This window comes from Hipposideros armiger, unplaced genomic scaffold (assembly GCF_001890085.2).
Source record: "Hipposideros armiger isolate ML-2016 unplaced genomic scaffold, ASM189008v1 scaffold_1153, whole genome shotgun sequence".
Taxonomy (NCBI): Eukaryota; Metazoa; Chordata; class Mammalia; order Chiroptera; family Hipposideridae; genus Hipposideros; species Hipposideros armiger.
Genome location: NW_017732503.1, coordinates 441,971 through 467,200, shown reverse-complemented (window position 1 = coordinate 467,200; position 25,230 = coordinate 441,971). Strand labels below are relative to the sequence as shown.

Sequence of the window (25,230 nt, the reverse complement as noted above, 5' to 3'; positions counted from 1 at the left end):
TTAAGATCCAACTGTCAATCTTTATACAAGATTAGTGACAAAACAAAGGTGAAATCAGCAAAATCCAGACAAAAGACCTTATTTCTTCAGCAAACGAATTACAAGGAAAAACAAGAGGCAAAAAAATTTACGGGTGAACCTATAGATTAAAAGAGATTTAAGAGACATATCATTCAAAACCTTTTTTGAATTCTAATTCAAATACACAGACACAAAAAGTTAAAAAAATTATATTTGTGATATAATGTAATATGTAAACACTGTATATTTGATATTAGGATTTATTATTAATGTGTTAAGTATGATAATGTTATTATAGTTATGTTTTTAAAAAGAATTTATCTTTTCAAATATATACTAAAATAGTTTCCTACCAAATATACATTTTCTCAAAATAATATGGGAGGGCATATAGATAAAATACCATAGGCCATGAGTATATAATTATGAAAGGTAGGTGATGGATACATGGCACCCATTACACTATTCTGTCTACTTTTTATATGTTTATATTTTTCCATAATAAAAAGTTAAAAAAACAAACTGGTGTAGCCACTATGGAAAACAGTATGGAGGTTCCTCAAAAAATTAAAAATAGAACTACCATGTGATCCAGCAATAATTCCACACCTGATACACACACACACACTCACACACACGCCCACACCCCCTCACACCCACACCCACACACACATGGATTTGGAGATTATGCTCCGCCCACCTCTACAACCATTTTGTGACTTGCCTTATGGGCCCTCTCATTACTGCCTTCTGTTCTCCTCTCCTTGCTACACTCCCTGATGCTCTTACACAACTCTGGATGTGAACTAGTATGAGAGGGATGACCAAGTTCATCAGTCCTGCTTTTACTGACATCGCTAGGCGAGGCCCCACCTCACCTGCATGACAGGTAAAGCTGCCAGCACCACAGGAGGAGGAGATGCTTCCTCTGAGACCGGGCCTGGGGACGCTCTCAGCTTGCGCTCCTTTGAAGGCTTGGCTTTGCCTCCCCAGGGCCTCTGATGTGCAGCTCACATACACACTTGCTCAAAAAACTAGTTTTTTTTGACAGTCAGACAAGGACTTCAAAGTTGGTTGTTACAAATAAAATCTGAGGGAATTTAATCCCCAAAGATGAACATTAATGTTCACTGAGTGTCTGCTAAGTTCCAGGCACCTGTGCTGAGCACTGTACATGAGGCATGATTGAAAAATACGGTGAGGACCGGCCGAGTGGCACGTTGGTTAGGAGCTGGCTTGGGACGCCAGCTCTGAGCAGCAGGACCCCAGTTTGGATTCCATATTAGGGCCAGTGACCCTGTGCCCTCTACAGCTAAGATGGTGAACAACAGCTCGACCTGGAGCTGGGCTGCCGTGAGTCGCCGGCAACGGAGTTGGCTGCAGTGGGGCTGGCAGGCAGTGGGCGTGAGCTTTCATGAGCTGTGGTGAGCGGCCGGCCAATGGCCAGTGATCAACTGCCTCACCTGGGAAGAATGCAATAATACCAACACGGGCCAGTGAAGCGACATCCTCCACAACTAGACTGAAGAACAAAAGGACAGCAACTTGTCTCTTCCCCTTTCCTGATTCCCCAACGCTGTTCCCATCCCCCAATTCCCCAATAAAATCTTTAGAAAAAAAAAAAAAGAAAAAAAGAAAAATATGGTGAATATTTAAATAAAAAAATTACAGGAAAAGACATTAATTCCCCTCAAAATACTCCCCTCGCTTCAAACACACTTCTCCCATCGTTCTTGCCACTTTCTGAAGCAGTTCTGTAAGTCCTCTTTCGTGAGCGTCTTTACTTCATCCTCCATCATGACAATACTCTGTGTTACACATTGCTTCTGGTATATGGCAATTTCTGGCAAATAAAAACATTATAGTGTGTCCTCATCCACCTTATTCACCAGATCTGGCACCATGGAACTTCTGGCTCTTCCCCAAAGTCAAAATGACTCAGGATATTGAGGCAGCCACAACAGTGCAACTAAAGACACTCACAAAAAAGGACTCCCAGAGCTGCTTCAGAAAGTGGCAAGAACATGGGATAAGTGTGTTTGACGTGGAGGTATTTTGAGGGGGTTTAATGGCAATGTCTTTTACTGTAATACATTAAAAAAATTTAAACATTCACTGTATTTTTTATATCACCTCATACATGTAACTGAGTGTCACCCTTGTTAACGTTCGTAGGAAACAGCTGTTAAAATCTCTGGTGTATGGGTGGGAAGATGGGGAGAGGGTAAGTAGCCTGTTCTAAATGACAACAGCTGGTGAACTGCAGAGCCCCGACTCACCCATGCTGCTAGCTCAACACCCAAAGAGTCAAAGTTCAAACCATCTCATCACCATGACTCTATAAACATGGCTAATGCAGCGTAACTAGAACTTTGATCAACAATACACTTCAAAGTTAGGCAACAAAATAGCAAGTTCAATTCATGACATAGGTCACACTGTATTTACAAAAATACAAACTTGAGTTAGGAGACAGAGGAATATTATGTAAAAGTAAACGCTTGGTTTTAAAACAGCACTTTACTGTTTTTTGGTACTTTTGATATAATCGTGTCATTACACAAGATTTAAAAAAAATAAAGTTTAAGTAAAATTAGACTAAAATTAAAAAAACATTTGAGAGAAGGGGAATTTATAAGTATATGATGAGCACATTCAAACTACACAGGGCTTTAGCATTGACGGAGACCAACATGTAGGTTTAGACAAACTATGATGTGCTCTAAATATTTTGCAAAGCAAAGTTATTTCATAATGTTTTGAAGAGGTATTTCCAGTTTGTGGCTGAGGACCTTGATGGAGCTTGGAGCTGGGTTTGGAAAAATTACCTTGTGCTTCAACTTGAATTGCACTTGCAAACATATGAGGCCTAGTGTTTCCTTACTTGTGTTATCTTAGGTTCTTATTCACTCAGTAAGAGCCTGTTAAAAATGTAACATGTACTTACAAATAGTTAAGATGGTAAACTTTTCCATGTGTATCTTACCACAATTAAAAAGAATTAAAAAAAAAAGGAACGCAAATTTAAACCAAAACGTGGGCACTTTCCTTTTTCCTATACTGTAATATAGCAGCACAGTTTTCCTTATGTCATCTTCCACCTCCTAAATAATTAATTTAGTATAATAGATGAAAAAGCTGGTTGACTTGTATTTAAAATATCTAGTTCTGCATGTATTTAGACATTGCTGTATGTATTCAAACATTGCTGTTCTCCACAGATATCATACCAAGAACCTCCATGTGTGATCATGGTTACCTTTGGTTATAATTAGTTTGTTTTTTCAGTGTTTTTAAATCTAGGGTTATCACGTCTGAAAAATCTATACTTTTACAAAAACAACGGAACATTTGTCACATTTGTGGAATTAAAAAGAAGACACTGTCTAGGGTACAGGCCCGTCCTTGGGATGATGGAGATAGCAGAGATGGGTCCACACGTTTACAGATTTTCTAAGTAAAAGCACAGTATCACACCAACAGAAAAGTCCACTACCTTAGGTAATAGGATTTTAGCCTGATTTGCCACTGACCTTTACTCTCTGTGATGGTTAATTTAATATGTCAATTTGAGAGGAACAAGGGATGCTCACATTAGACACAATTTCTGGGTGTGTGTGATGGTCTTTCCAGGTGAGGTAAGCATTTGAACTGCAGGACTCAGGATTAGATTGCCCTCCCCAGGGTAGAGGGCCTGGAAAGAACAAAAGGCGGAGGAAGGAAGAATTTGCCCTTTTTTCCCTGACTGCAGGAGCTGGACCATCTCATTCAGCTTCTCCTGTTCCTGGACTGGGATTTACATCATCGGCTCCCCCAGTTCTCAGGCCTTTGGTGGACTCAGACTGAATTACACCACTGGCTTTCCTGGGTCTTCAGCTGCAGATCGTGGAACTTCTCAGCCTGCATGATCTTGTGAGCCAATTCCTGTAATAAATCTCCTTTTAGGTCCGATTGATCTGTTCCTCTGGAGAACCCTGACTAATATACCCTCTGACCTTGGGCAAATCACTTGGCTTCTCTGTGCTTCAGTTTCTCAGTTGTAAAACGGAGTCTGTTGATTTCCAAGGTCCCCACCACAAAAACCACTCTATGATCCTGTCACCCCACAGAAAGGAAAACATCTCAAATCACCTGGGCAGGAACTTGTAAACACAGGACTTCTTCCATAGACTCACATATCCATATAGCAAAGCAGAATTAGTGTGCATAAAGGAACCTCATTACGTTCAAATGAACGCTAAAATCAAACATTTGAAAGCTGAAAAAAGTTTAACTGATAATCTAATAGGTCTTTCATTTTAGAACAGGAAACTAAAACCCAAAGGGTCCAAGGAACATGTCCAGGGTCTCAGTGTTCCTGGAATTCAGGGCTTGAAGGAATTTTAGAGATTGTTTAGCTTAGGATTCTGAAGGTGGGGAGGACAATTAAAATTTTCTAGGGGGTCTTTTAAAAACCTTTACCATTACCCCCTCATTCAGAATTACTGCTGTAGTAAATTCCACTACCACTGAAGCATGTGTATGAGGGTTAAAAAAAAAAAGAGTTAATAATCACTGATTTAGAGCTCAGTCTTTATTTTCCTGGAGAGGAAACTGAGAGCCAGAGAGACTAAGACCAGGTCAAACTACATGTTGGAGACGGAAGGAGAACTGGAGCCGACCCACGGACCCCCAAATCATCCATCACAAACCCGCCCAGTGGTCACTGAGGGCCTATGGCACGCTTGCTAAACGCTGTTTCTGGACATGATTGGGGATGGGGTTCCCGGCAATGAATGAGACAAGTATGGCAGATGGTGTGTTCCAAACAGCTCTGCCACCACACATGACACTTCTCCACTGAGAGGAATTTAAGTTCTATTAAAACCTGGGCAGGTTCCGGAACTACCTTGACCACATCCTAACAGTGGACGTGACATGGCATGACTTTTAAGGCTAAGTCATACAGGCAATAGTACTTCTGCCTGGCTCTCTCCTTGGAATCCAGCCACCACGTGTGAAGAAGCCCAGGCTCCAAGGCCAGGCCCTCTGTACCTGTTCTGGCCGACGGCCCCAGCCGACAGCCAGCATCAACTGCCAGACAAGCGAGTGCGTGAGGTGATTCCAGCTCCAGCTTCTGCTTCTCTAGGCTCAGGCGGAGTCGCTGGGAGCATTCTCCGCAGGACACCCAGTCTGACTTCCTGCCCCACAGAGGCTGGGAGTGGTAGTAAGGAAGACGGTCGTTTTAAGTCACTGTTTTGGGGGTGACTTATTATGCAGCAAGAAGTAAACAATACGCTAAGTCCTGGGGTTCACAGTCTTTGTTGGATTTCTCCATTTTCATTTCTACTATCCTACCATTCCATACTCATTTCTAAAGCTTATGGCTAAAGTGAAAGGACATCTGCTTTTTTGTTTTTCCCTCAAAGTTTGAATCATAATTGTTCCCTCCATGACTTAACACTTGTATAAGGAGACAATGTTAAATGACAACATTTTGGGGGGCTTCCAGCCATGCCCAGGTTTAAAGAGCCCAGTATGCTTTAGCATCTATGCTCTTAATTCCAGTGTTTGGAACGCCTTTGCCAAAAAGGAGCACCATCATCCTGGGGATGGCCCCTCATCCTGTCTGCCTGCTGCACGTTCCACAGAACATCTGTGCTGCGGCTGCATCACAGATGGTGTCCCACGGTCTGACAGCACTGCTGTGTCCCTGGGTCACCAAGTGGCTGCACTCTGGGTGTTCTCCATCCAGCCCTTTATGAAACTTCAAGGAGCTGAGATGCTACATGTGTTGTTTCAGAGCTGCTGAGACTGCAATGGTGCCACTTCAAGTTCAGAATGGCTCTTGGGTGATGCTGGGAAGGCAGTCTGAGAAGGTGACATTTGTTAGTGCTACAGGACCCATGCCACACTAAAGATCTTCAGTTTGGATGAGAGTCTGGTGCCTTGTTGGCACACCTCTGTCATTCAGGATATAATGGCCATTTTGAACTGATGTCAAAAAGTTACTGAATAATTATTCAACTATGTCTTATACAGGTGACCAAATGTACCATCTGGCTCTAGTGACTCATGGCAACCTCCGGGATAAGGTCTGCCTACTGTAACTCATGTGAGCTCAGGCTGACTTATGGGCAGGTTGGACTGGTGATACTAATTCCTACTTCTTTGATGGAATATATATTGGTGACTGTGATATACAGACATTGAAAGGTAGACAGATGTGACAAGAGGACCCATTCTAAAGATCATCTGAGTATTGAGTCCTTGGCCTTGAGATGCAGGCTGGCCTGGGGCCTGATTTCAGAGGCCTAGATATGCACAGACCTGGTTAAAAGTCAAGATGAAGAAACTGTCCATCTGTTTGCTCTGTCTTGACAGAGTTGTAAAGAACACTAGGGTTCTCCTTTGCAATCCTCAAAAACACAAGGCACTTCAGTTTTGTTGGGGGCAAATTTTACCCTAGAAAAACCTGAGAGCCAAAGGACTACGACGAGGCAAAAGGGACCTAAAAATACAGGAGTGAAATTTAACAGCATAAAAGCATCCCACCAGCAGAGGGCAATAGAGGACTTTGTGAGCAGTTCTGGCAGCTGGTTCTGAAATGTTGGAAGGTAGCTTTTAACAGCTATTGTATAAGTGATTTATGTATTTGGATTCTGCTCAATGTTATATATGCATTACTGAATAAAACATTCACAGTGTATTTTCCACTAGCAGCTGAGCTCCAATTCCCAGCTTCTGAGCCCCAATTCCCAAGACTCAAAGGAGCCCCCGACATCAAACTGCTTTCTTCCCAGAATAGCTGCATCATACCCCAGAAAAAGAAATGCTTCGACAGAGAGGGAGAGATCTGATGTGACCGCATCATCAAAATTGCTTGCCACATATGTGTTAGGAAAAGTACATGTCTGTCAGCTGGGCTCTCAAGGCAAAGCTGCTGGGGCTTCCCTGAGCCCCCGCTGCCGACACTGGCTTCCCTCCATCTTACCGCTTTGCTCAGCACTACTGCACTGACAGTCTCTGGTGAGCGGGGGCCTAGCTCAGCGGGGACAAGGAAAAGGAATGGCTTATCTGTAAGAATATGTCAAGTATATTTAAAAAAGAAATTCTTACACAGGACACGAAACCATGGGGTTTTTCTTCCTGTCCTTTCCAGAGACCCGCCAACACTGAGCTAGAACTACAAGGAAGCGGCAGGTAGGTGGAGCTTGCCCCCAAGGCTGCCAGGCCACTTCGGGCCAAGCCTCTGCAATCCCTTTCCCCGTGGCTTCGCTGCCAAAGCTACGCCACATGACTTCTGAGGCCTCTAGGGTCTGACACGCTTTGATGAGCCATCATCAGAAGGGATGAGCCACACTGCTAGCATACATACGCCCAAGTGTGATTTGGCTTGATGGGTTGGCCCCCAGAGCAGGAAACAGCTCTCATGGAGAATGTGTTTGAGAGGCAGAATGCCAGGCTCCTTCAGGAGGTTTCTACAGAAAGCACAGTGAGATAGGCAATCCCTGTGGTAAATGCCAACCTACCCCTTCAAGCACACATTGGTGTTCTGGCTCAGTCACTAGTATGTCAGATTAGTTGGAAGTCTGAGGCAAACGTCTCCCGCTCCTTCTCACACTTGCCTCTCCTGGTCTCTCTATTTAAACAAAGGAAAGGAAATGAAGTTATGATAAGTGGAGATAATGTTATTCTTATTTTGCAGAAGAAGAAAATGAGGTTTATAAAGATTAATAAGCATGCTCTGTTTTACCTGGGTAATGTGCGATGGAGCCAGGACCAAAACGGTCCCAGAACTAAAACCCAGAGTTTGACACCAACCTCATCACTGGGATGGGGAGGGTTGTGGGTGTGGTCTTGCTCTGCAACAGCTAAGGTCCTCCTGCCCATAAGGGAAAAAAGCTTCACCTAAAGGGAAAGCAATATGACCCCGGCAATTATGAAAACAATAATTAAAAAAAAAAATCACAGGAGCGATGGCTGCCAAGGACGAAAAAAGAATAAACACTTCATTCCTCATTCTTAATTGGTATGAAATGGTCTAAAACCTCAAGAAGGCCACCAATAAATATGTCTGTAATAAACACTCGCTACGCGTGCTCTAATTTATACCCATGGAGTCACTGCCAATGCCATCATAGTAATGACTGGTTAATCTATATTTCTAGATCAGGCTTATCTCTTGAGACCCAAACCAGCATATTCAATCTGTTGTCACTCCTGATCCTCAGCTCTCAAATCATCTCTTGCTTGGATTAGTTCTACCTGGACACCTGCCTCCATGATCAACACTCTACAATCGATTCTTTTCATGACTGCAATCCCTTCTAGCATTCACATTTGCTATGTGCTTAAAATATCCGAATCTGCCCTCACTGCATATGGTGCTAGCACACTGTATTCCTCCCTGCCTGCCTCATGGACTGCGAGCTGTTTGAACACAGGACGTGGCTCATTCACCCATGTACTGCTAGTCCTGTAAGCTTACTGGCAGTTTAGGGGCGTTTCGTCCCAATCAGCCCTAGTAAACCAATGTCTGTGAGGTGAATGAACTGTGCAAAGTGCTGAGGAACCCCTTATCAACACCCCGTCCTTATGGAGATCAGACCTTATTGGGATTGAAGAACAGACCTGTGCATTATCTTACATCTCACATTCTCTCTCAGGTAGGTATCCTTATCCTCGTTTTTATCAGTAAGAAAATGCAGAGAAGTTAAATATGATGATTATCTAAGGTCACAAAGCTGGTAAAGGAAGAGCCAGGATTCAAACCCAAGTGCTGCTTCACCAGAACTACTAGGCAGCACCTGAAGTACTTGTTCAGAGCAGGTTTCTGGGCCCCACATGCTGAAGCTGTTGTGGCTTGAGACTATTGTCATCCATCCCCAGCTGCCTCTGCCCCCTGTAAGCCCCAGGGTACACTGGTCTCTCTCCAGCCCCATGGTGTCAATTTGTATTGGCTTAAGGCAATCTACTTAATGGCTTGTGAATGGCCTACTGAATGGCTTGTGCACAATCACATAACATGACTCTGGTCAATGTGACTAGAAGGGAGGATGGCTAGAGGCGTCTGGAAAAGGTTTCCTCATTCTTCAAAAGACACTAGTCAGGGACTTTCGTGTTTTTCACTATGGGATGGTACCAAGCTGGAACCAGACGGTCTACAAGCCACTGAGTTAACCAACCCTAGACTTGTATTAAGTAGTCCCAACACATGCTCATGTCAGGGATTTGTAGGGAGAGAGGGAGAGACCACCAAAGATGGCCATTTTGGACAAAATGGAATGGTATGTGAGAAGACAGCATGAAGACTGATGGAATGATCTTGCTACCATTTCTCCTCCCAAAGGCAGTGGCTTTACCTGGATGAGAGACGAACCCCTGTGGCCTGGAAGAAGCCAAACCACTGGAATTACTAAGTAGGTCTGAGGTTTATGCTTTAATGATGCTCCTATTGGGTTGTCAGAAAAGTCATGATGTATTTTTGCAACGAAAACCAGAAAAAATATGTCATGACTTTTCTGAGGTGACAGGTGAGCTTTGCTGTGATGTTTGTGTTTGAGCCAATTTTTTTTTTCTATTTAAACATATATTTATATTCTATGTGAACTCTTTTTATTACCTGAACCAAATAAGGATGTGTGGGATTTTCTTTTCTTTAACCAGTTAAACTACTTCCAGGAAGTAAACATGTGTCTTCAGAGTCTAGCTGATGTTATGACATTTTAACCTAAACTTGGGCACAGATACCTGATTAGGCTACTAATGAGCAATCACTTCAGGATTTCAACCAAAATGCCAGTGACCGCAAGTAGCAGAGTGCCCCCTTTCCCTGAGAACTGGGGATCAATGTGAAGCTATGGTTTAAATCATGAGTTATCAGTCTCCAGAAAATACCAGGGGTGCCAAAAAATGTCTACAAGTGGGCATTTTGGTCAACGTTGCTCAAGAAGTATTTCGCCATAATCAGAAGTGTCTGGACGCTGATGGTAACCACTTTGAGCACCTCTTGTAATTGCAGAAGTCAAACATGACTTGTATTCATCTTTTGTTATCGGTATATATTATTACAATTTTAATACAATTTTCCTTTCTTAAAATGTGTATGCATTTTTTTGGCATGCGCATTTCCCCAGGTTAAGCGAAAAATGTCCTTGGATTCCTTAACCAAATTTTGTATGTGCTCACATGATTGTTTTATAACCAGATCACTTTTAATCTCTGTTTGAAGGTAGACAGGAAACAGAGATACAAAAATTCAGACATAAAATATCGCAACGCAGAGAATTATGGCTTGTTCACTTTCTCTCCCCAGTGCCTAATTTCTTGTTAGGAAGTAAAGTTAGGCAGCAGTGAGATGGGGGATGATTTATGCCCTTTTGTCTCCCTGCTCCTGACTCTTATTTTCCCAAAGAAATAGTGTGGAACTTTGTTAAATCAAATTCTCCTGAAGCCCTGAAGCTCCAGGTCTCATTAATGAGCTGCACTGATAAAAGCTCACTGTCTGACTTTTCATTTGTAAATTAGTTGGCAGCTGGAGGTTGTAGTGACTTTCTTCACATGTGGACAGAGGGGCCGGAAGTGAGGAAGCCAGGAGGGGGCTTTTTAGTGACACTTGAGACTAAATGCAGTAAAACAGTTGCTTTCTTATGGTTCCTGGCACGTGCCCAGCTCTTCAGCACTCAGGGTCTCTGCACAGTCTGTCTTCCCTCCAGGATACCTGACCTTCCCCCGTTTCCCCATAACTCACCTCGACTCATTGCCAGGTCCCAGATTAAATGTCACTTGCTCAGAGAACATATCCTTGACTGGTGTCCCTGGTCATCTCCTCAGGCAACCCTAATTAACAGCACTTAATTCTGCTTATTATGATATATTCACCTGTGTGCTTATCTGTTTAACGCCTATTCTCCCAGACTATGAGCCTCCTGACAGTAGGGACCGCACCTGTATTTTTCACTCCTCCGTGCCTTGTACTATACTGAGCAGGCAGTTACTGAAAACATGAAAACACAAAGGCCTTTATAGCCCAAGGCTATCAGATACTTGCAGTTTACCAGGAGGGTGACTTTACAGTGCTGGCATGGACCCTGAGAGGTAGAACTCCGATTATAGTCCTGATCTGTGTGTGCACTTGAACTGTGGCCCTGAGCAAGTCGCTGTACCTTCTAAATGTTCTCAAGTACAAAACACAGATGAAAAAAGGAGAAAACTAACTATGGAAAAGATTTCTTTTTAATGAAAGAAACATTTTCAGATTACTGGACAGGAAATAACCTTCACCCAGTGAGGACACACACACACACACACACACACACACACACACACACACACACACACACTTCAGCAATCAAGAAAAATCAACTCTTCTAAACCATACCAATAATAATTACTGAAAATGACAGCCTCTTATTTGAAATCATTTTCCATTTACATAGAAGATAAATAATGAAATAACTGCTAATTAAACCTATAAATATACATGCACCGTCTCATTTATAATAATATACTTCCAAGTATAAAATTAAATGTGGGTTTTTGATTTTTTTTTCAGAACTCATGTTTCATTTCTTAATTATGTAGAATAGCTCCTTTAACAAAATTTCATTTTTTGACACGATGGTTGTTTGATATAACGAAACTGCACTTTAAACTGAAATTTCGTATTAATTATTACATTTTCCAGGGTTGTAGGATGACACCATATTTCAGATTAATGAATGGTGAGTAATATTTAGCCAATTTAGCTTTCTGTTGAATGTACAATCCTGAGTGTTCATTAATAACTCAGTGAAACTTCATTAATCTGTGATGTTTTCAGGTTTTCAAAATTATAACTGAAATAGGTACTAATGTGGTGATATTAAATAAGATTATAGGTATATGGAAAGTAAGCATAATAAAAATAAGGACCTGAAAGAAACCAGGCTGTGTGGGAAAAGACTGCTAATAAAGAAGCCTTCCAATGAGAGGCCCTTCGCTCCAAGCCGCTTCCAGTATTTTACTGTGATTCACTCCAAGCCGCTTCCAGTATTTTATCGTCATCTGCCATTAATTCTCCCTGGAGCTGAGGACACAGGTACCAAGGACTGGTGTCTGGCTTGTTATCTCAGACACTGATGTGGAGGCCAGGGGGACATTAGGTGGTTTAACCAAGGTCACAGAGCATATCACAACAGCTTTCTTAAATGTCGGGTTTCCAAGTCATAGATCAAACGTCTTGTTGGTCCTACTGCTTGTCCAGACATTCTCTAAGTGCTCTTTGTGGGTGCAGGGAAGAAAGAACCAGAAACTTCGAAGTAATCCTCAGTAGCCAATTTATTGAATCTTTCTGGCTACTAAACATCCCAGGATTATGACATACACTAAGGTTGGTGTGAAAAGTAACCTAAAAATCTTGGTATATTTTTATGAAAGAAAATGTAGCCCTGAAATCTTTCATTGCTCTGGGGGTTGGGGTATCACAGGGCTTATGTCTTAACGTAGCTTTGGTTGAGTGGTTAGAATTTCAAATAAGCCTTCCCCTTGAGCTATGATTGGAATAATAAAATTATGAGACAATAGAAATTTTGGAGCCAATGTTCTCTTAAAATTAAACATAAATACTTAGAAATGTAAAAATCAGATACACAATTCCACTTAAAATCATATGTGTGCATTCACAGTACTGTCTGTCACTCCTATCAATGGTTTTCTACAAGTAAAACATTCATCACTTAAAATGCTAAAAACTCTAGGATAAATGTAGAAAAGGACAAATGCTAAATGTCACACGCAGAAGCAGAACAGCACAGCAGCACGCCCCTGTCCTGAGTCCTTACTGACTTTCAGACAGTGACTTTCAGAGGGTGACCTCTTTTCAGGCTATAGTAACATGGGGCAGGAGAGGTGAGTCACGAGCCACAGCCCATCTGTCCCGTTGTGCTTATGGAAAATCCTAACACATCCCTAGAAGCTCCTCGTGTGAGCTCTGTGGGAGGAGGCGACTGTTGGTGGTGGTGAGCCATCGCACGCCCTGTAGTCTCTCCCTTCTCCAGCTCTGCTCTTCACGTCTCTTGTGGCAAACTAACAAACACAGGAAGCAACCATTTCTGCTCTTCTTGAAATTCTTTCTGTTGTGGAGTCTGATTTTGCCTGATTACAACACTTCTTTCCCTTCTCTATATTTAACCAAGTCGGGGGACCAAAAGGCCATCAGACCTGGGCTCAAGCCCCACCTTGGCCATTTTCTAGTTGGTTGAGTTATTTCACTTTGCTTCAGGTCTTTCCTATGTAAAATGGAGATAAGTGACTTCCACCTCATAGGAATGTGAGGAATGTAAAACTCCAAGCACTTAACTGTTAGCTATAAGCATAATTATTCCTTCCCTGCAGTCTTTCCTTTGGCCATTCCAAAAAGCATATGAGGTACCAAATGCACAGGTGCTTTGTAAACAGCAGAGCCCCAAACATTGATTAGTGCACCTCAACTCCCAGCCTCCAGGTTTCCCTTACAAGAGCATGACTCCTATCTGTTCAGGCTCTGACAGCTTTCTCGAGTTTTAGAACTACAGCGGAAGAAATCACGTGCATCTCAGGTTCAATAAAATTGGAGTCCTCAGGGTGTCTCGCAAGTCTGTTCCTGACCTTGGGTTTGGTTTCCCAGTGAGACCACCCTTATGAGATGCCACTGCACTCTCTTCAGTGTTTTTGTAGAGTGTTTTCTCTTCCCCAGTTTTGATCTTAAATTGAAGCCTCTATCAACTCACTGCTGCATTCTTGCAGCGGCTCCCCAACCAAACCAGCTGACTCCTATCTCATCCTGTCCACATGAATATTCATAAGACATGGCTAGATGCGACCTGTCCTTATTTAACTTCCTACTCAAATCTGAGTAGCTACAAAATGCCTTTTCGATAATGCTCCAATCTCTGCCTGACGCATTTACCTTTTTACCTGGTATATCACCACTCTTTTACAGGTGGTGCTCACAGGGCAGAGAACATATTTTGCGGCTCCTATCTGCCCACTGCTTCCTTGCTCCCGCCAGCGTCCTTGCTGGAAATATTCTCCCTAGCTCACACATGCCAGTTGAACCCATTTTTTAAGTCCTTGAGCAAATGGCTCTTCTAATAGAAAGTGCTTATCCTGACCCAAATGATATATCACCTCCTGTTATAAAGTCTCCTATAGGGCATTTTATTAGGAGGTGACATGTTCTAACAGAAAAAGCATGGGCTTTGAAATGAGAAAGGCTTGTTTCTAAATACTGGCTCAATACGCTTAGCACAACTAGGGAAAGTTATTTATTCTCTGAATGTTTGATCCCTTTTCTATAAAATAGGGTAACAACACGTACCTCACAGGAGTACAGTGATAATTTAATTAAATGCATATTAAGTATCAAACAGAGTTCCTAGGGCACAAACAGAGCCTTCATAAATATAAACGAGGAAGGGTGATCCAAGATGGCAGAGTAGGAAAGCGCTGTGCTCGCCTCCTCCAGTGACCACATGAAAATTACAATTCAATTAGAGAACATGGTGACATGGAGAACCATCTAAAGTCCGGCTGAACAGTCTTATAACTACGGATATAAAGAAGAGGCCACATCGAGACTGGTAGGAGGGACGGAGACGTGAAACAGGCCAGCCCCATACCTGCTGTGGTGGATGAGAATCGGGAGGGACATCTCGGCTGTGGAGGTTCCCCTTGGAGAGGGATCCCAGCTCCACACCAGTTCCCCAGCCCAGTGTACTGGTGTCACAACATCTGGCTATGAAAAACAGTGGGGATTCCGACCATCTGGGTGGGATAGAAGGCTGCAGGAAACCCAGGCATCCTCTTAAAGGGCCCATGCACACTCACTGGCTTGCTTGTAGGCCCTCACCCTGGGCTCCAGTGGAAGGACGGTGACTTGGCAGGCATCAGAGACATATGGTGAGAGACTGAGTTGTGTCACTTCAGGGTGAGGACTGGAGGGACAGTCACCATTTTCCCTGTGTGGGATACTCCTCCAGTATAGCCGGGAGGCAGGTGCCATGTTTCTTGCGTTGAGCCCTCCCCACAGGCCAAATCTGAATCTCATTGGTCTGGTGAGCTCTGCTCGCTCCACCCTGGTGATCCCTGGGACCCCTTTTCACCCAACTTGCACAATGCTGGAAGCAATTTCTCAGCAAGCAGCCAGCCCCACCCGCATTGCACTCTTTCTTGGACAACTCTTGGGGGTCCTCAGGCCCCAGGCAGGGGGCGGCTGGCCTCGGTGTGCTCTGAGACATTTGCTGAATAGCTTTAGGCTCAGGACTGGCACCAAACCAGAATCTAACCCAGTAAAAACCATTCATCCAACTCTGCCTCACCCAAATCGCGTACCACATGAGGCTTTATCAGCAGCTAAGACTTATGGGAGCCGGCAGGCAACAGCAGGTCTTGGGGTGTCCTGGGCTTTTGGCGGAGCTATCCCAGGACTGGTATTGGTGGCAGCTGTTCTCGGTTCACAGTGTGGCTTCTCCCACACGCCTCCAGGATCAGCACAGGCAGCGAACAACTGCGGATTGCTTTGTAGCTCCTACCAGGTAGTGCCTGGCCAGTCACGGACCGTGGCTGACCTGGGCCTCCACCAGAGCCCCTCCCAAGAGGCCTCAGAACCAATATACCTGGAAGCCAGCTTCAAACCACAGCAGAGAACCACGCAATTAGCCACACAAATGGCTCACCCAAAGGGCAGTCTCAACAGGCACTGGAGCCCGCTGGGATGAATCCTGCTCTGTGGAATAAGCTCCCCCCTGCCCCCCGCACAGCAGCCCCGTAAGCTGTGAACGAGGCCAAAGCCCAAAGCCAGTCAGTCTGAGGGTCAATCCCACCCACTGCTGTGCCAATAGCAATCAAGGATCAACTATAATAGGAGGGCACACACAACCCAAAGAAGGGACACTCCTGGAGCACCTGGTGCAGGTGACCAGGGAGACTGTGCCACTGGGTCCCTACTATACAAGGCCACCCGGCAAGACTGGGAGACATAGCAGCCCTACCTGATACAGAGAAGAAAACAGAGAGAGACAGCCAAAATGAGGAAACAAAGAAATATGTCCCAAATGAAAGCACAGGAGAAAACTCCAGAAAAAAAACTAAATGAAGTGGAGGCAACAACCTATCAGATAGAGAGTTCAAAACAATGGTTATAAGGATGCTCAGGGATCTTAGTGAGAACTTCAACAAAGAGATAGCAAGCACAGAAAAAGAACATAGAAACCCTAAAAAGGAACCAGTTGGAAATGAAGAATACAATAACTGAAAAGAAGAATGCACTAGAAGGAATCACCAGCAGATTAGATGATGCAGAGGATCGAATCAGCAATTTGGAAGATGAGGTTGCAGAAAACACTCAATCGGAACAGCAAAAAGAATAAAAAAAAATGAGAATAGTTTAAGAGACCTTGGGGACAACTTCAAACATAACAACATTCCCATCATAGGGGAACCAGAAGGAGAACAGCGAATGCAAGGGGTTGAGAACCTATTTGAAGAAACAATGACTAAAAACTTTCCTAACCTGATGAGACATACAAGTCCAGGAAGCGCAGAGAATTCCAAACAAGATGAATATAAACAGGCCCACACCAAGACACATTATAATTAAAACACAAAAGGTTAAAGACAAAGAGAGAATCCTAAAAGCTGCAAGAGAAAGGCAACTAGTTACTTACAAGAGCGCTCCCATAAGACTGCTGATTTCTCAACAGAAGCTTTACAGGCCAGAAGGGAGTGGCATGGAATATTCAAAGTGATGAAAAGCAAGGACCTACAACCCAGACTACTCTACTCAGCAAGGCTATCATTTAGAATGGAAGGACAGATAAAGAGCTTCCCAGACAAGAAAAAGCTGAAGGAGTTCATCACCACCAAACTAGTATTACAAGAAAGGTTACAGGGACTTCTTTAAGAAGAAGGCAGGGAGGAGAAAAAGAACATAAAGATGAATAATAAAATGGCAATAACTATGTATTTACCACTAATCACTTTGCATGTAAATGGATTAAAAGCTACACTCAAAAGACATAGGGTGGCTGAATAGATAAGAAGACAAGACCCATACATGTGCTGTCTACAAGAGACCTGCTTCAGATCGAAAGATACCCATAGACTGGAAGTAAAGGGATGGAGTAAGATATTTAATGCAAATGGAAACAACAACAAAAAAGCTGGGTAGCAATACTTACATCAGACAAAATAGACTTTAAAACAAAGGCCATAATAAAAGACAGAGGGACACTGCATAATGATAAAGGGATCAATCCAACAAGAGGATATAACCCTTATAAACATCTATGCACCCAACAAAGGAGCACCTAAATATATAAAGCAAATATTGACTGACACAAAGGGAGAGATTGACAGTAACACAATCACAATAGGGGACTTTAACACCCCATTGACACCAAGGGACAGATCTTCCAGACAGAAAATCAACAACAAAATAGCAGCCTTAAGTGACACACTAGGCCAGATGGATTCAATTGGTATTTAGAGCATTTTACCCCAAAGTAACAATTACATTCGTTTCAAGCATACATGGAACATTTTCTAAGATAGACCGCATGTTAGGTCACAAAACACTTCTCAATAAATTTAAGAAGACTGAAATCATATCAAGAGTCTTCTCTGACCACAACAGTATGAAACTAGAAATCAATTATGAGGAAAAAAAACCTGAAAACACAAACACATAGAGGCTAAAACATGCTAAAAAGTAATGGGTCAAAAATGAGATCAAGGAAGAGATCAAAAGATACCTTGAGACAAATGAAAATGAAAAACAATGACCCAAAATCTATGGGACACAGAGAAAGCAGTCCTAAGAGGGAAATTCACAGCTATACAGGCCTACCTCAAGAAACAAGAAAAAATCTCAAATAAACAATCTAACCTTACACTTGAAGGAACTAGAAGAAGACGAGCAAACAAAGCCCAAAGTGAGTAGAGGAAAGGAAATCATAAAGATCAGAACAGAAATAAATGAAATAGAGTCTGAAAAAAACAATATAAAAGATGAATAAAGTCAAGAGCTGGTTTTTCAAAAGATAAAACAAAATTGATAAATCTTTGCCAGACTCATTAAGAATAAAAAAAAAAGGACCCAACTATAAAAAATCAGAAATGAATGAGAAGTGACAACTGACACCACAGAAATACAAAAAATTATGAGAAAATAGTACAAACAATTACATGCCAACATATTGGACAATCTGGAAGAAATGGATCAAGTCCTAGAAACATACAATTTCTGAAGACTGAATCAAGAAGAAACAGAAGGGCCAGCCGAGTGGCTCGTTGGTTAAGAGTTGGCTTGGGAGCGCGAGGTCTGAGCAGCAGGGCCGCCGGTTTGGATCCCACATGGGCCAGTGACCCTGCGCCCTCTACAGCTAAGATGCTGAACAACAGATTGACCTGGAGCTGGGCTGCTGTGAGTTGCCAGCGATGGCATAGGCTGCAGTGGGCTGCCGTAAACTACCGTGAGTGGCCGGCAACCAGCGTGAGCTGCTATGAGCCGCCATGAGCAGATGTCCAATGGCAGGCGACCAATCTGCCTCAGCCGGGAAGAGCGCAATGATCACAATACCAATATGGGCAAGTAAAGCAACATCCTCCACAACTAGACTGAAGAACAAAAGGACAGCAGCTTGTCTGTTCCCCTTCCTATTCCCCAACGCTGTTCCTTCCCCCAATTCCCCAATAAAATCTTAAAAAAAAAGAAGAAACAGAAAATCTGAAACAACTGATTACTACTACTATTGAAATCGAATCAATAATAAAAAACAAAAAACCTGACAACAAAAAAAAGTCCTGGACCAGATGGCTTCACAAGTGAATTTTACCAAACATTCAAATAAGAATTAACACCGATCTTTCTCAAACTATTCCAAAAAAATTCAAGAGGGAAAGCTCCCAAGCTCATTTTATGAGGCCACCATTACCCTAATTCCCAAATCAGACAAAAATGTTACAAATATATATATATAGGCTGATATCCCTGATGAAAATAGATGCATAAACCCTCAACAAAATATTGGTAAACCAAATTCAGCAAGACATGAAAAAGATCATACACCATGCTCAAGTGGGATTTATTCCTGGAATACAAGGTTGGTTCCATATCTGCAAATCAATTAACATGATACACCGCATAAACAAAATGAAAAACAAAAATCATACGATCATATCAATATATGCAGAAAAAGCATTTGAGAAAATCCAGCATCCATTTATGATAAAAACTCTCAGCAAAGTGGGAATAGAGCAAACACACCTGAACATAATAAAGGGATATACATCAAACCCACAGCTCACATCATACTCAAAGGGGAAAAGCTAAAAGCATCTTCCTTAAGATCAAGAACAAGGCAAGGATTCCACTTTCAACCCTAATGTTCAACATAGTATTGGGTGTCCTAGCCACAGCAATCAGACAGAGAAAGAAATAAAAGGCATCAAAATTGGAAAGGAAGAAGTAAAATTATCATTATTTGCAGATGACATGATACTACAGACAGAACACCCAAAAGATTCCACCGAAAATCTTTTAGAACTGATAAACAAATTCTGAAAAGCAGCAGGACATGAAATTAATATTGAGAAATTGGAGACATTTTTATACACTAATAATAAACTGCCAGAAAGAGAAATTAAGAAAACACCCCATTTACACTTGCATCAAAAAACTAAAACAAAACAAAAAAACATAAACACCAAAAAACCTAGGAATAAATTTAACCAAGGAAGTAAAAGACCTGTACTCAAAAAACATGACACTGAAGAAAAAAACTGAAGATATGAATAAATGGAACCATATACTGTGCTCATGGATAGGAAGAATTAAAATCATTCACATGTCCATACAACCCAAAGCAATCTATAGATTCACTGCAATCGCTATGATATAGCAATGCTATTTTTCAATGAACTAGAACAAATAATCTTAAAATTTATATGAAGCCACAAAAAACCCCGAATAGGCACAGCAATCTTGAAAAAAAAAAAAAAAAGAACAAAGTGGGAAGTATCATGCTACCTGATATCAAAGTATATTACAAGGCCACAGTAATCAAAACAGCAGTATACTGGCATAAAAACAGACACATAGATCAATGGTACAGAATAAAGAGCCCAGAAATAAACCCACGCTTATATGGTCATTTAGTCTACGACAAAGGAGGCAAGAACATACAGTGGGGTAAAGACAGTCTATCAAATTGTGTCAGGAAAACTGGACAGATACATGCAAAAAAATGAAAGCTGGACCACTGCCTTACACCATATACCAGAATAAATTCAAAATGGATTAAAAACTTAAATGTAAGATCTGAAATGATAAAACTCCTAGAAGAAAATATAGGCAGTAAGCTCTGACATTGTTCTAATAATAGTTTTTCTTGGGCAAGTGAAACAAAAGAAAAAATAAACAAACAGACTAAAACAAACTAAGAAGTTTTTGCATAGGAAACCATCAACAAAATGAAAAGACAGCCTACTGAATGGGGGAAGATATTTGCCAATGATACATCTAAGGGGTTAATTATCAAAATTTATAAAGAATTCATACAACTCAACATTTTAATAACCAATCCAATTAAAAAATGGGCAGAGGATCTGAATAGACATTTCTCTAAAGAGGACAAGCAGATGGCCAATAGACATATGAAATGATGCTCAATGTCACTAATCATCAGAGAAATGTAAATGAAAACCACACTGAGATACCACCTCACATCTGTCAAGAAGGCTATTATCAATAAATCAACGAACCACAAGTGTTGGTGAGGATGTGGAGAAAATGGAACCCTTGTGCACTGTTGGTGGGATTGCAAATTGGTACAGCCACTATGAAAAACAGTGTGGAGGATATTCAAAAAATTAAATATAAAAGTACCTAATGACCCAGCAATTCCACTTTTGGGTATTCACCTGAAGAAATCCAAAACACTAATTTGAAAAGATATACACACCCCTGTGTTCACTGGAGCACTATTTACAACAGCGAAGATATAGAAACAACTTTAAGTGCCTATCAATAGATGACTAGATAAAGAAGATGTGGTACATATACACAATGAAATGTTACTTGGCCATAAAAAAGAATGAAATTTTACTATTTGTGACAACATGGATGGACCTAGAGGGTATTATGCCAAGTGAAATAAGTCAGACAGAGAAAGACAAATACCGTATGATCTCACTTATATGTGGAATCTAAAGAACAAAAGACAAAACCACACACACACACAAAACAGAATCAGACTCACAGATACAGAGAACAAACTGATGGTTTCCAGAAGGGAATGGGGATGGAAAGCTGGGTGAAAAAGGTGAAGGGATTAAAAAATCCAAATTGGTAGTTACAAAATAGTCATGGAAATGTAAAGTACAGCGCAGGGATTATAGTCAATAATACTGTAGTAACTACGTATGGTGCCACGTGGGTACTAGACTAATTGGGGGGAATCACTGCATAAATTATATAAATGTCTAACTGCTATGCTGTACACCCAAAACTAATATACAATAACAATGAAAGTCAAATGTAACTGAACAAGAATAATAAAAAAAAAAGCTATGTAAATGAAATAAAAACATATAAGCTTATTTTTCCGTGGCCTTGTCAACTGATATATTTCACCTTCACTTTCTGGAAGAATTATATGTGTTGCTATTTTATTCCCCTGGCTGGACCGTAGGCTCCAGGAGGGCAGGTCCTGTGACTTGCCCGGCCCTCCCCAGCATCTGGCATAGCCTGTTAGACACAGGTGACACACAACATACTCAGGAATGCAAATATGGTTATAGTGTTCTTCCCAGCATGAATCACTGGAATCACTGAGTAAGAGAATTGGAAAGGACCTTGGAAATAAATCACTAACAACTTCATTTTATAGATGAGGAAACTAAATCACAGAAGTTAAATGGCTTGCCTATGGTTAGATGCAAGCAAGCAGTGGCATTTCCTGCTCTGTGCTTTTCCTCCTATGCCATGCTGCTTCAGTGATCCCTTGCCATTCAGGGACATCGCTGGCAGGCAGGTGATGCCAAAAGCCTTTCTTAGGAAAATGTTACCAATCATGTAACTTACACCACTCCGAGAAACAGCCACAGGACATAAGCAATTTGTAAAGTGACAACACATGTAGTATCGCAGTGCCTTGGCATGACATACTGGATTAAACAAGGAACCAGAACTGGATTTTAATAATCTTTCACCCTTCTAATCTAAAAAAGTATATCCCACTCTATCTTCTTTGGTACAAATGTCCATTTCCAAGGCATGGATGGCGTAGGTAAATGGAGTGAAGAAGGCGTCCTTCCTCCGGCTTGGACAGTTACGCTACCATCCCTCCCTGGCTGCTCACCTCTTGTCTGCATCCTTCCTTCTATAGTCCCACCGTCCAAAAGGTCCTGTTTCCTCACTGCCTGAGCTCACTACTAGCCAATCTCATAACGCAGTTAAAACTAACATGCTGAGGTGAACAGCTCCCAGGCAATGAGATATTAATGGTGTCCTGGAGGAGGCTCTCCTCTGTCAGTCTACTCCCGTAGTGGCTGGGGAGGGTTTCCAGGCCAGGTCACAAGGCTAATGTCACGTGACTTGGCCAGCACACTACCCACTGCCTTGTAGTGATGAACTTGCTGGTGGGCGCAGAAAGCTATAGAGAGCTGATTACATAATCAAAGTATTTAATTTTTCCCCAGATCACAGATGTAACAACTATATGTGCTATGTCCTTAGTAGGATACATAAGACCTGTGGGCTCTCAGGTTCATTAAGTGAGGGGAGTGCCTAACTCTGCCTCTCGGTAGTCCCACGATTGTCACAACATACTATGTTTTTCAGTTCTGTTTCTGTTGGCCCTTTGATAATCTGAAACATGACTAAGACCCCAGGTCACAACACAGTGTGTTGATGGAGATTGGTGGATGAGGTATTACCATGAGGTGTGATCGTGGGCAACTCATTTAATCCGAGCTTCTCAGTTTCCTTCTCTGTAAAAGATGGAATGAACAACAATACCTGTGTTACCTTTCTCATGGTAACGAAAGGTGAACAAAACCATGTGAAGTATAACCTGACACTCTTGGTAAACCTGCGGTTTTCAATAGGCTGCTCACCAAAGTCGTCTCTGTGGTCTTAATACACTCTGATGGGTAGCCAGAATCGGGAACCAGTGTTACGTGGTACTCCATAAATGCAAGGAATTACTGATGTTTCTAGAGCCATTCATGAACACTTGAATGAAATAAACATATATTCTGTGAGGACAGAAAGATATAAAATAAAAATTATAATAATTCCAAAAGGGCAAACAGAGAGCTTGTCCCTTAGAAGCAAAACATCCCAGGTAAAAACGTTAAACTGCAGGAATGAACCCTGAGAGCACCCTACACAGGGATACACAGGATGTTGATTCTAAATTACTGGTTCTACCCTAAATCCAGTAAAAAATACTACCTGTTAAATGTTATCATAAATGCTACAATTTTTACCTAAGTTATAGAAAACCAAGAAAAAAACCCTCATAAATTAGATATTCTAAATCTTCAAGCTAATTTTAATCAATATCAGTCTTTAAGTTTTAAATGACTTGCCACTGAGCCTTCCCACCCCATCAAGGAATTATCAGAAATATTGATTTTATTCCATACAGTTAATCTTACAAGTTCATAAAATATTAGCTTATTAACATAAAAAATGTAATTCAGTGGAATTAAATAGCAGAGGGAGTTCCATATAACACCTGTAAATTGGGACTAAATAAGGAAGATTTTTAATATATCAGTGACACCCTCTCCCCAATCCCCAAGCCCTGGCGTGGGTGAGAAGGGAGGTTATGAAGGGGGATAATGTCATAGATGGAGAGTAGTGTGTAGGGCCTAAGATCATGCTGCAAATGATGAAACATTGAAAACAAAAGCCCAACATCTTACTTTACAGATTAAAAATATCAGATTCACAAGTATACAGGAATTTCACCTAAATTAAATACTTATTGTCAGAGGGGGACATCAGAATTCAGGTCCCTTCACCCCAGGTCTAGGATTTTTCATAAACAATGTCATTCTAACAGGGTGGTTGAATGGACGGATGCGGAAGACTGATATGGAAACACAGCTTCTTTTCTGTACAAAGTCGCGGATCCCTCTACACTGCCTACCACTAGGCTGACTGCTAATAACATCATAAAAACGCAGGACAGATTTCCAGACTCCATCTTTACTAGGCTAATAATTTCTCAGCTACCAAGACTGCATATACAGAATGGAAGCTATTGATGCTGGTAAATTCTGTCATTTTCAATAATTATCAATGGCTGTTTGTATGTGCTTGGGGGGGTGCCATGCACACACATATCATTGAGGGGTCATACACTTTTATATCAAGATGTGATGGGAGCCACTAGAAAACTGGAATTCTAATACTGGTTCTGCCATCACCTTGTTAGGCCTGTTTTCTTAGCAGCAAAAGGTAAATAGCCTCTCCTTGGCTACTTTGAAGGTTAAACGATAATGTACTTAGGAGAGCACTTAGGAAAGTATAAAGCATTAAGCAAGGTGTAACAGAAATCTTTGGTATGTTTAGCTCTCAGACTGTGTGTGTTCCAATGTATCATACACGCTCCCTGTGAGGTATCAGTCTATTTCTATGGTTAAGAAAATGGGGCAGAGAAAAGTCTTGAGACATCTTTGAAGGAAGGCTGCGCAAACCAGATGTTCCTGCCTCACAGTGAGTTCTCAGTGGTATGCAGATTTATAATCTTGGTCATTCCATAGTGAATTCTTCAATCGGACTGTATGATCTGTCTTCTAGAGTGTTTGCCAAAACAGGAGGCAAAGGTAGAGATTGAAAAACCCTATCCAATCCAAGACAGCGAAGCTACACTGCTTGCTCTGAGGAAGGCTATCCACAAAGATGCAGTCTATACTCAAAAGACAAAAGGTGGGCTGCCGAGTGGCACACTGGTTAAGAGCTGGCTTGGGACACCAGAGGGCCCCGGTTCGGATCCCACATATGAGTGCCAGTGACACTGCCCTCTACAGCTAAGATGCTGAACAATAGCTCAACCTGGAGCTGGGCTGCCGTGGGTCACCAGCGACGGCATAGGCTGCAGCCCCTGCTGCAGTGGGTTGCCACGGGCTACCGTGTGTAGCCAGCAGCCAGCATGAGCAGCCAGCAGCCGCAGTGAGCGGCCGTCCAGAAGCCAG

The 25,230-nt window shown here is 42.0% G+C and overlaps 1 protein-coding gene across 3 annotated transcripts in view; it reads right to left on the bottom strand.

The window, feature by feature from the left end:
* The window catches only part of LYRM4 (LYR motif containing 4), a 159,774-nt gene that overhangs the window by 17,987 nt on the left and 116,557 nt on the right, over positions 1-25,230 (bottom strand). The window contains exon 3 of one of the 3 annotated variants that reach the window (XM_019632566.1): positions 7,604-7,642. The exons of the other annotated variants lie outside the window; for them this stretch is intronic. Coding sequence (XP_019488111.1) covers positions 7,619-7,642 — 24 coding nt within the window. The 3' untranslated portion in view covers positions 7,604-7,618. Of the gene's footprint in view, positions 1-7,603; positions 7,643-25,230 lie in introns of those variants that run through there. 3 annotated transcript variants of the gene reach the window in all.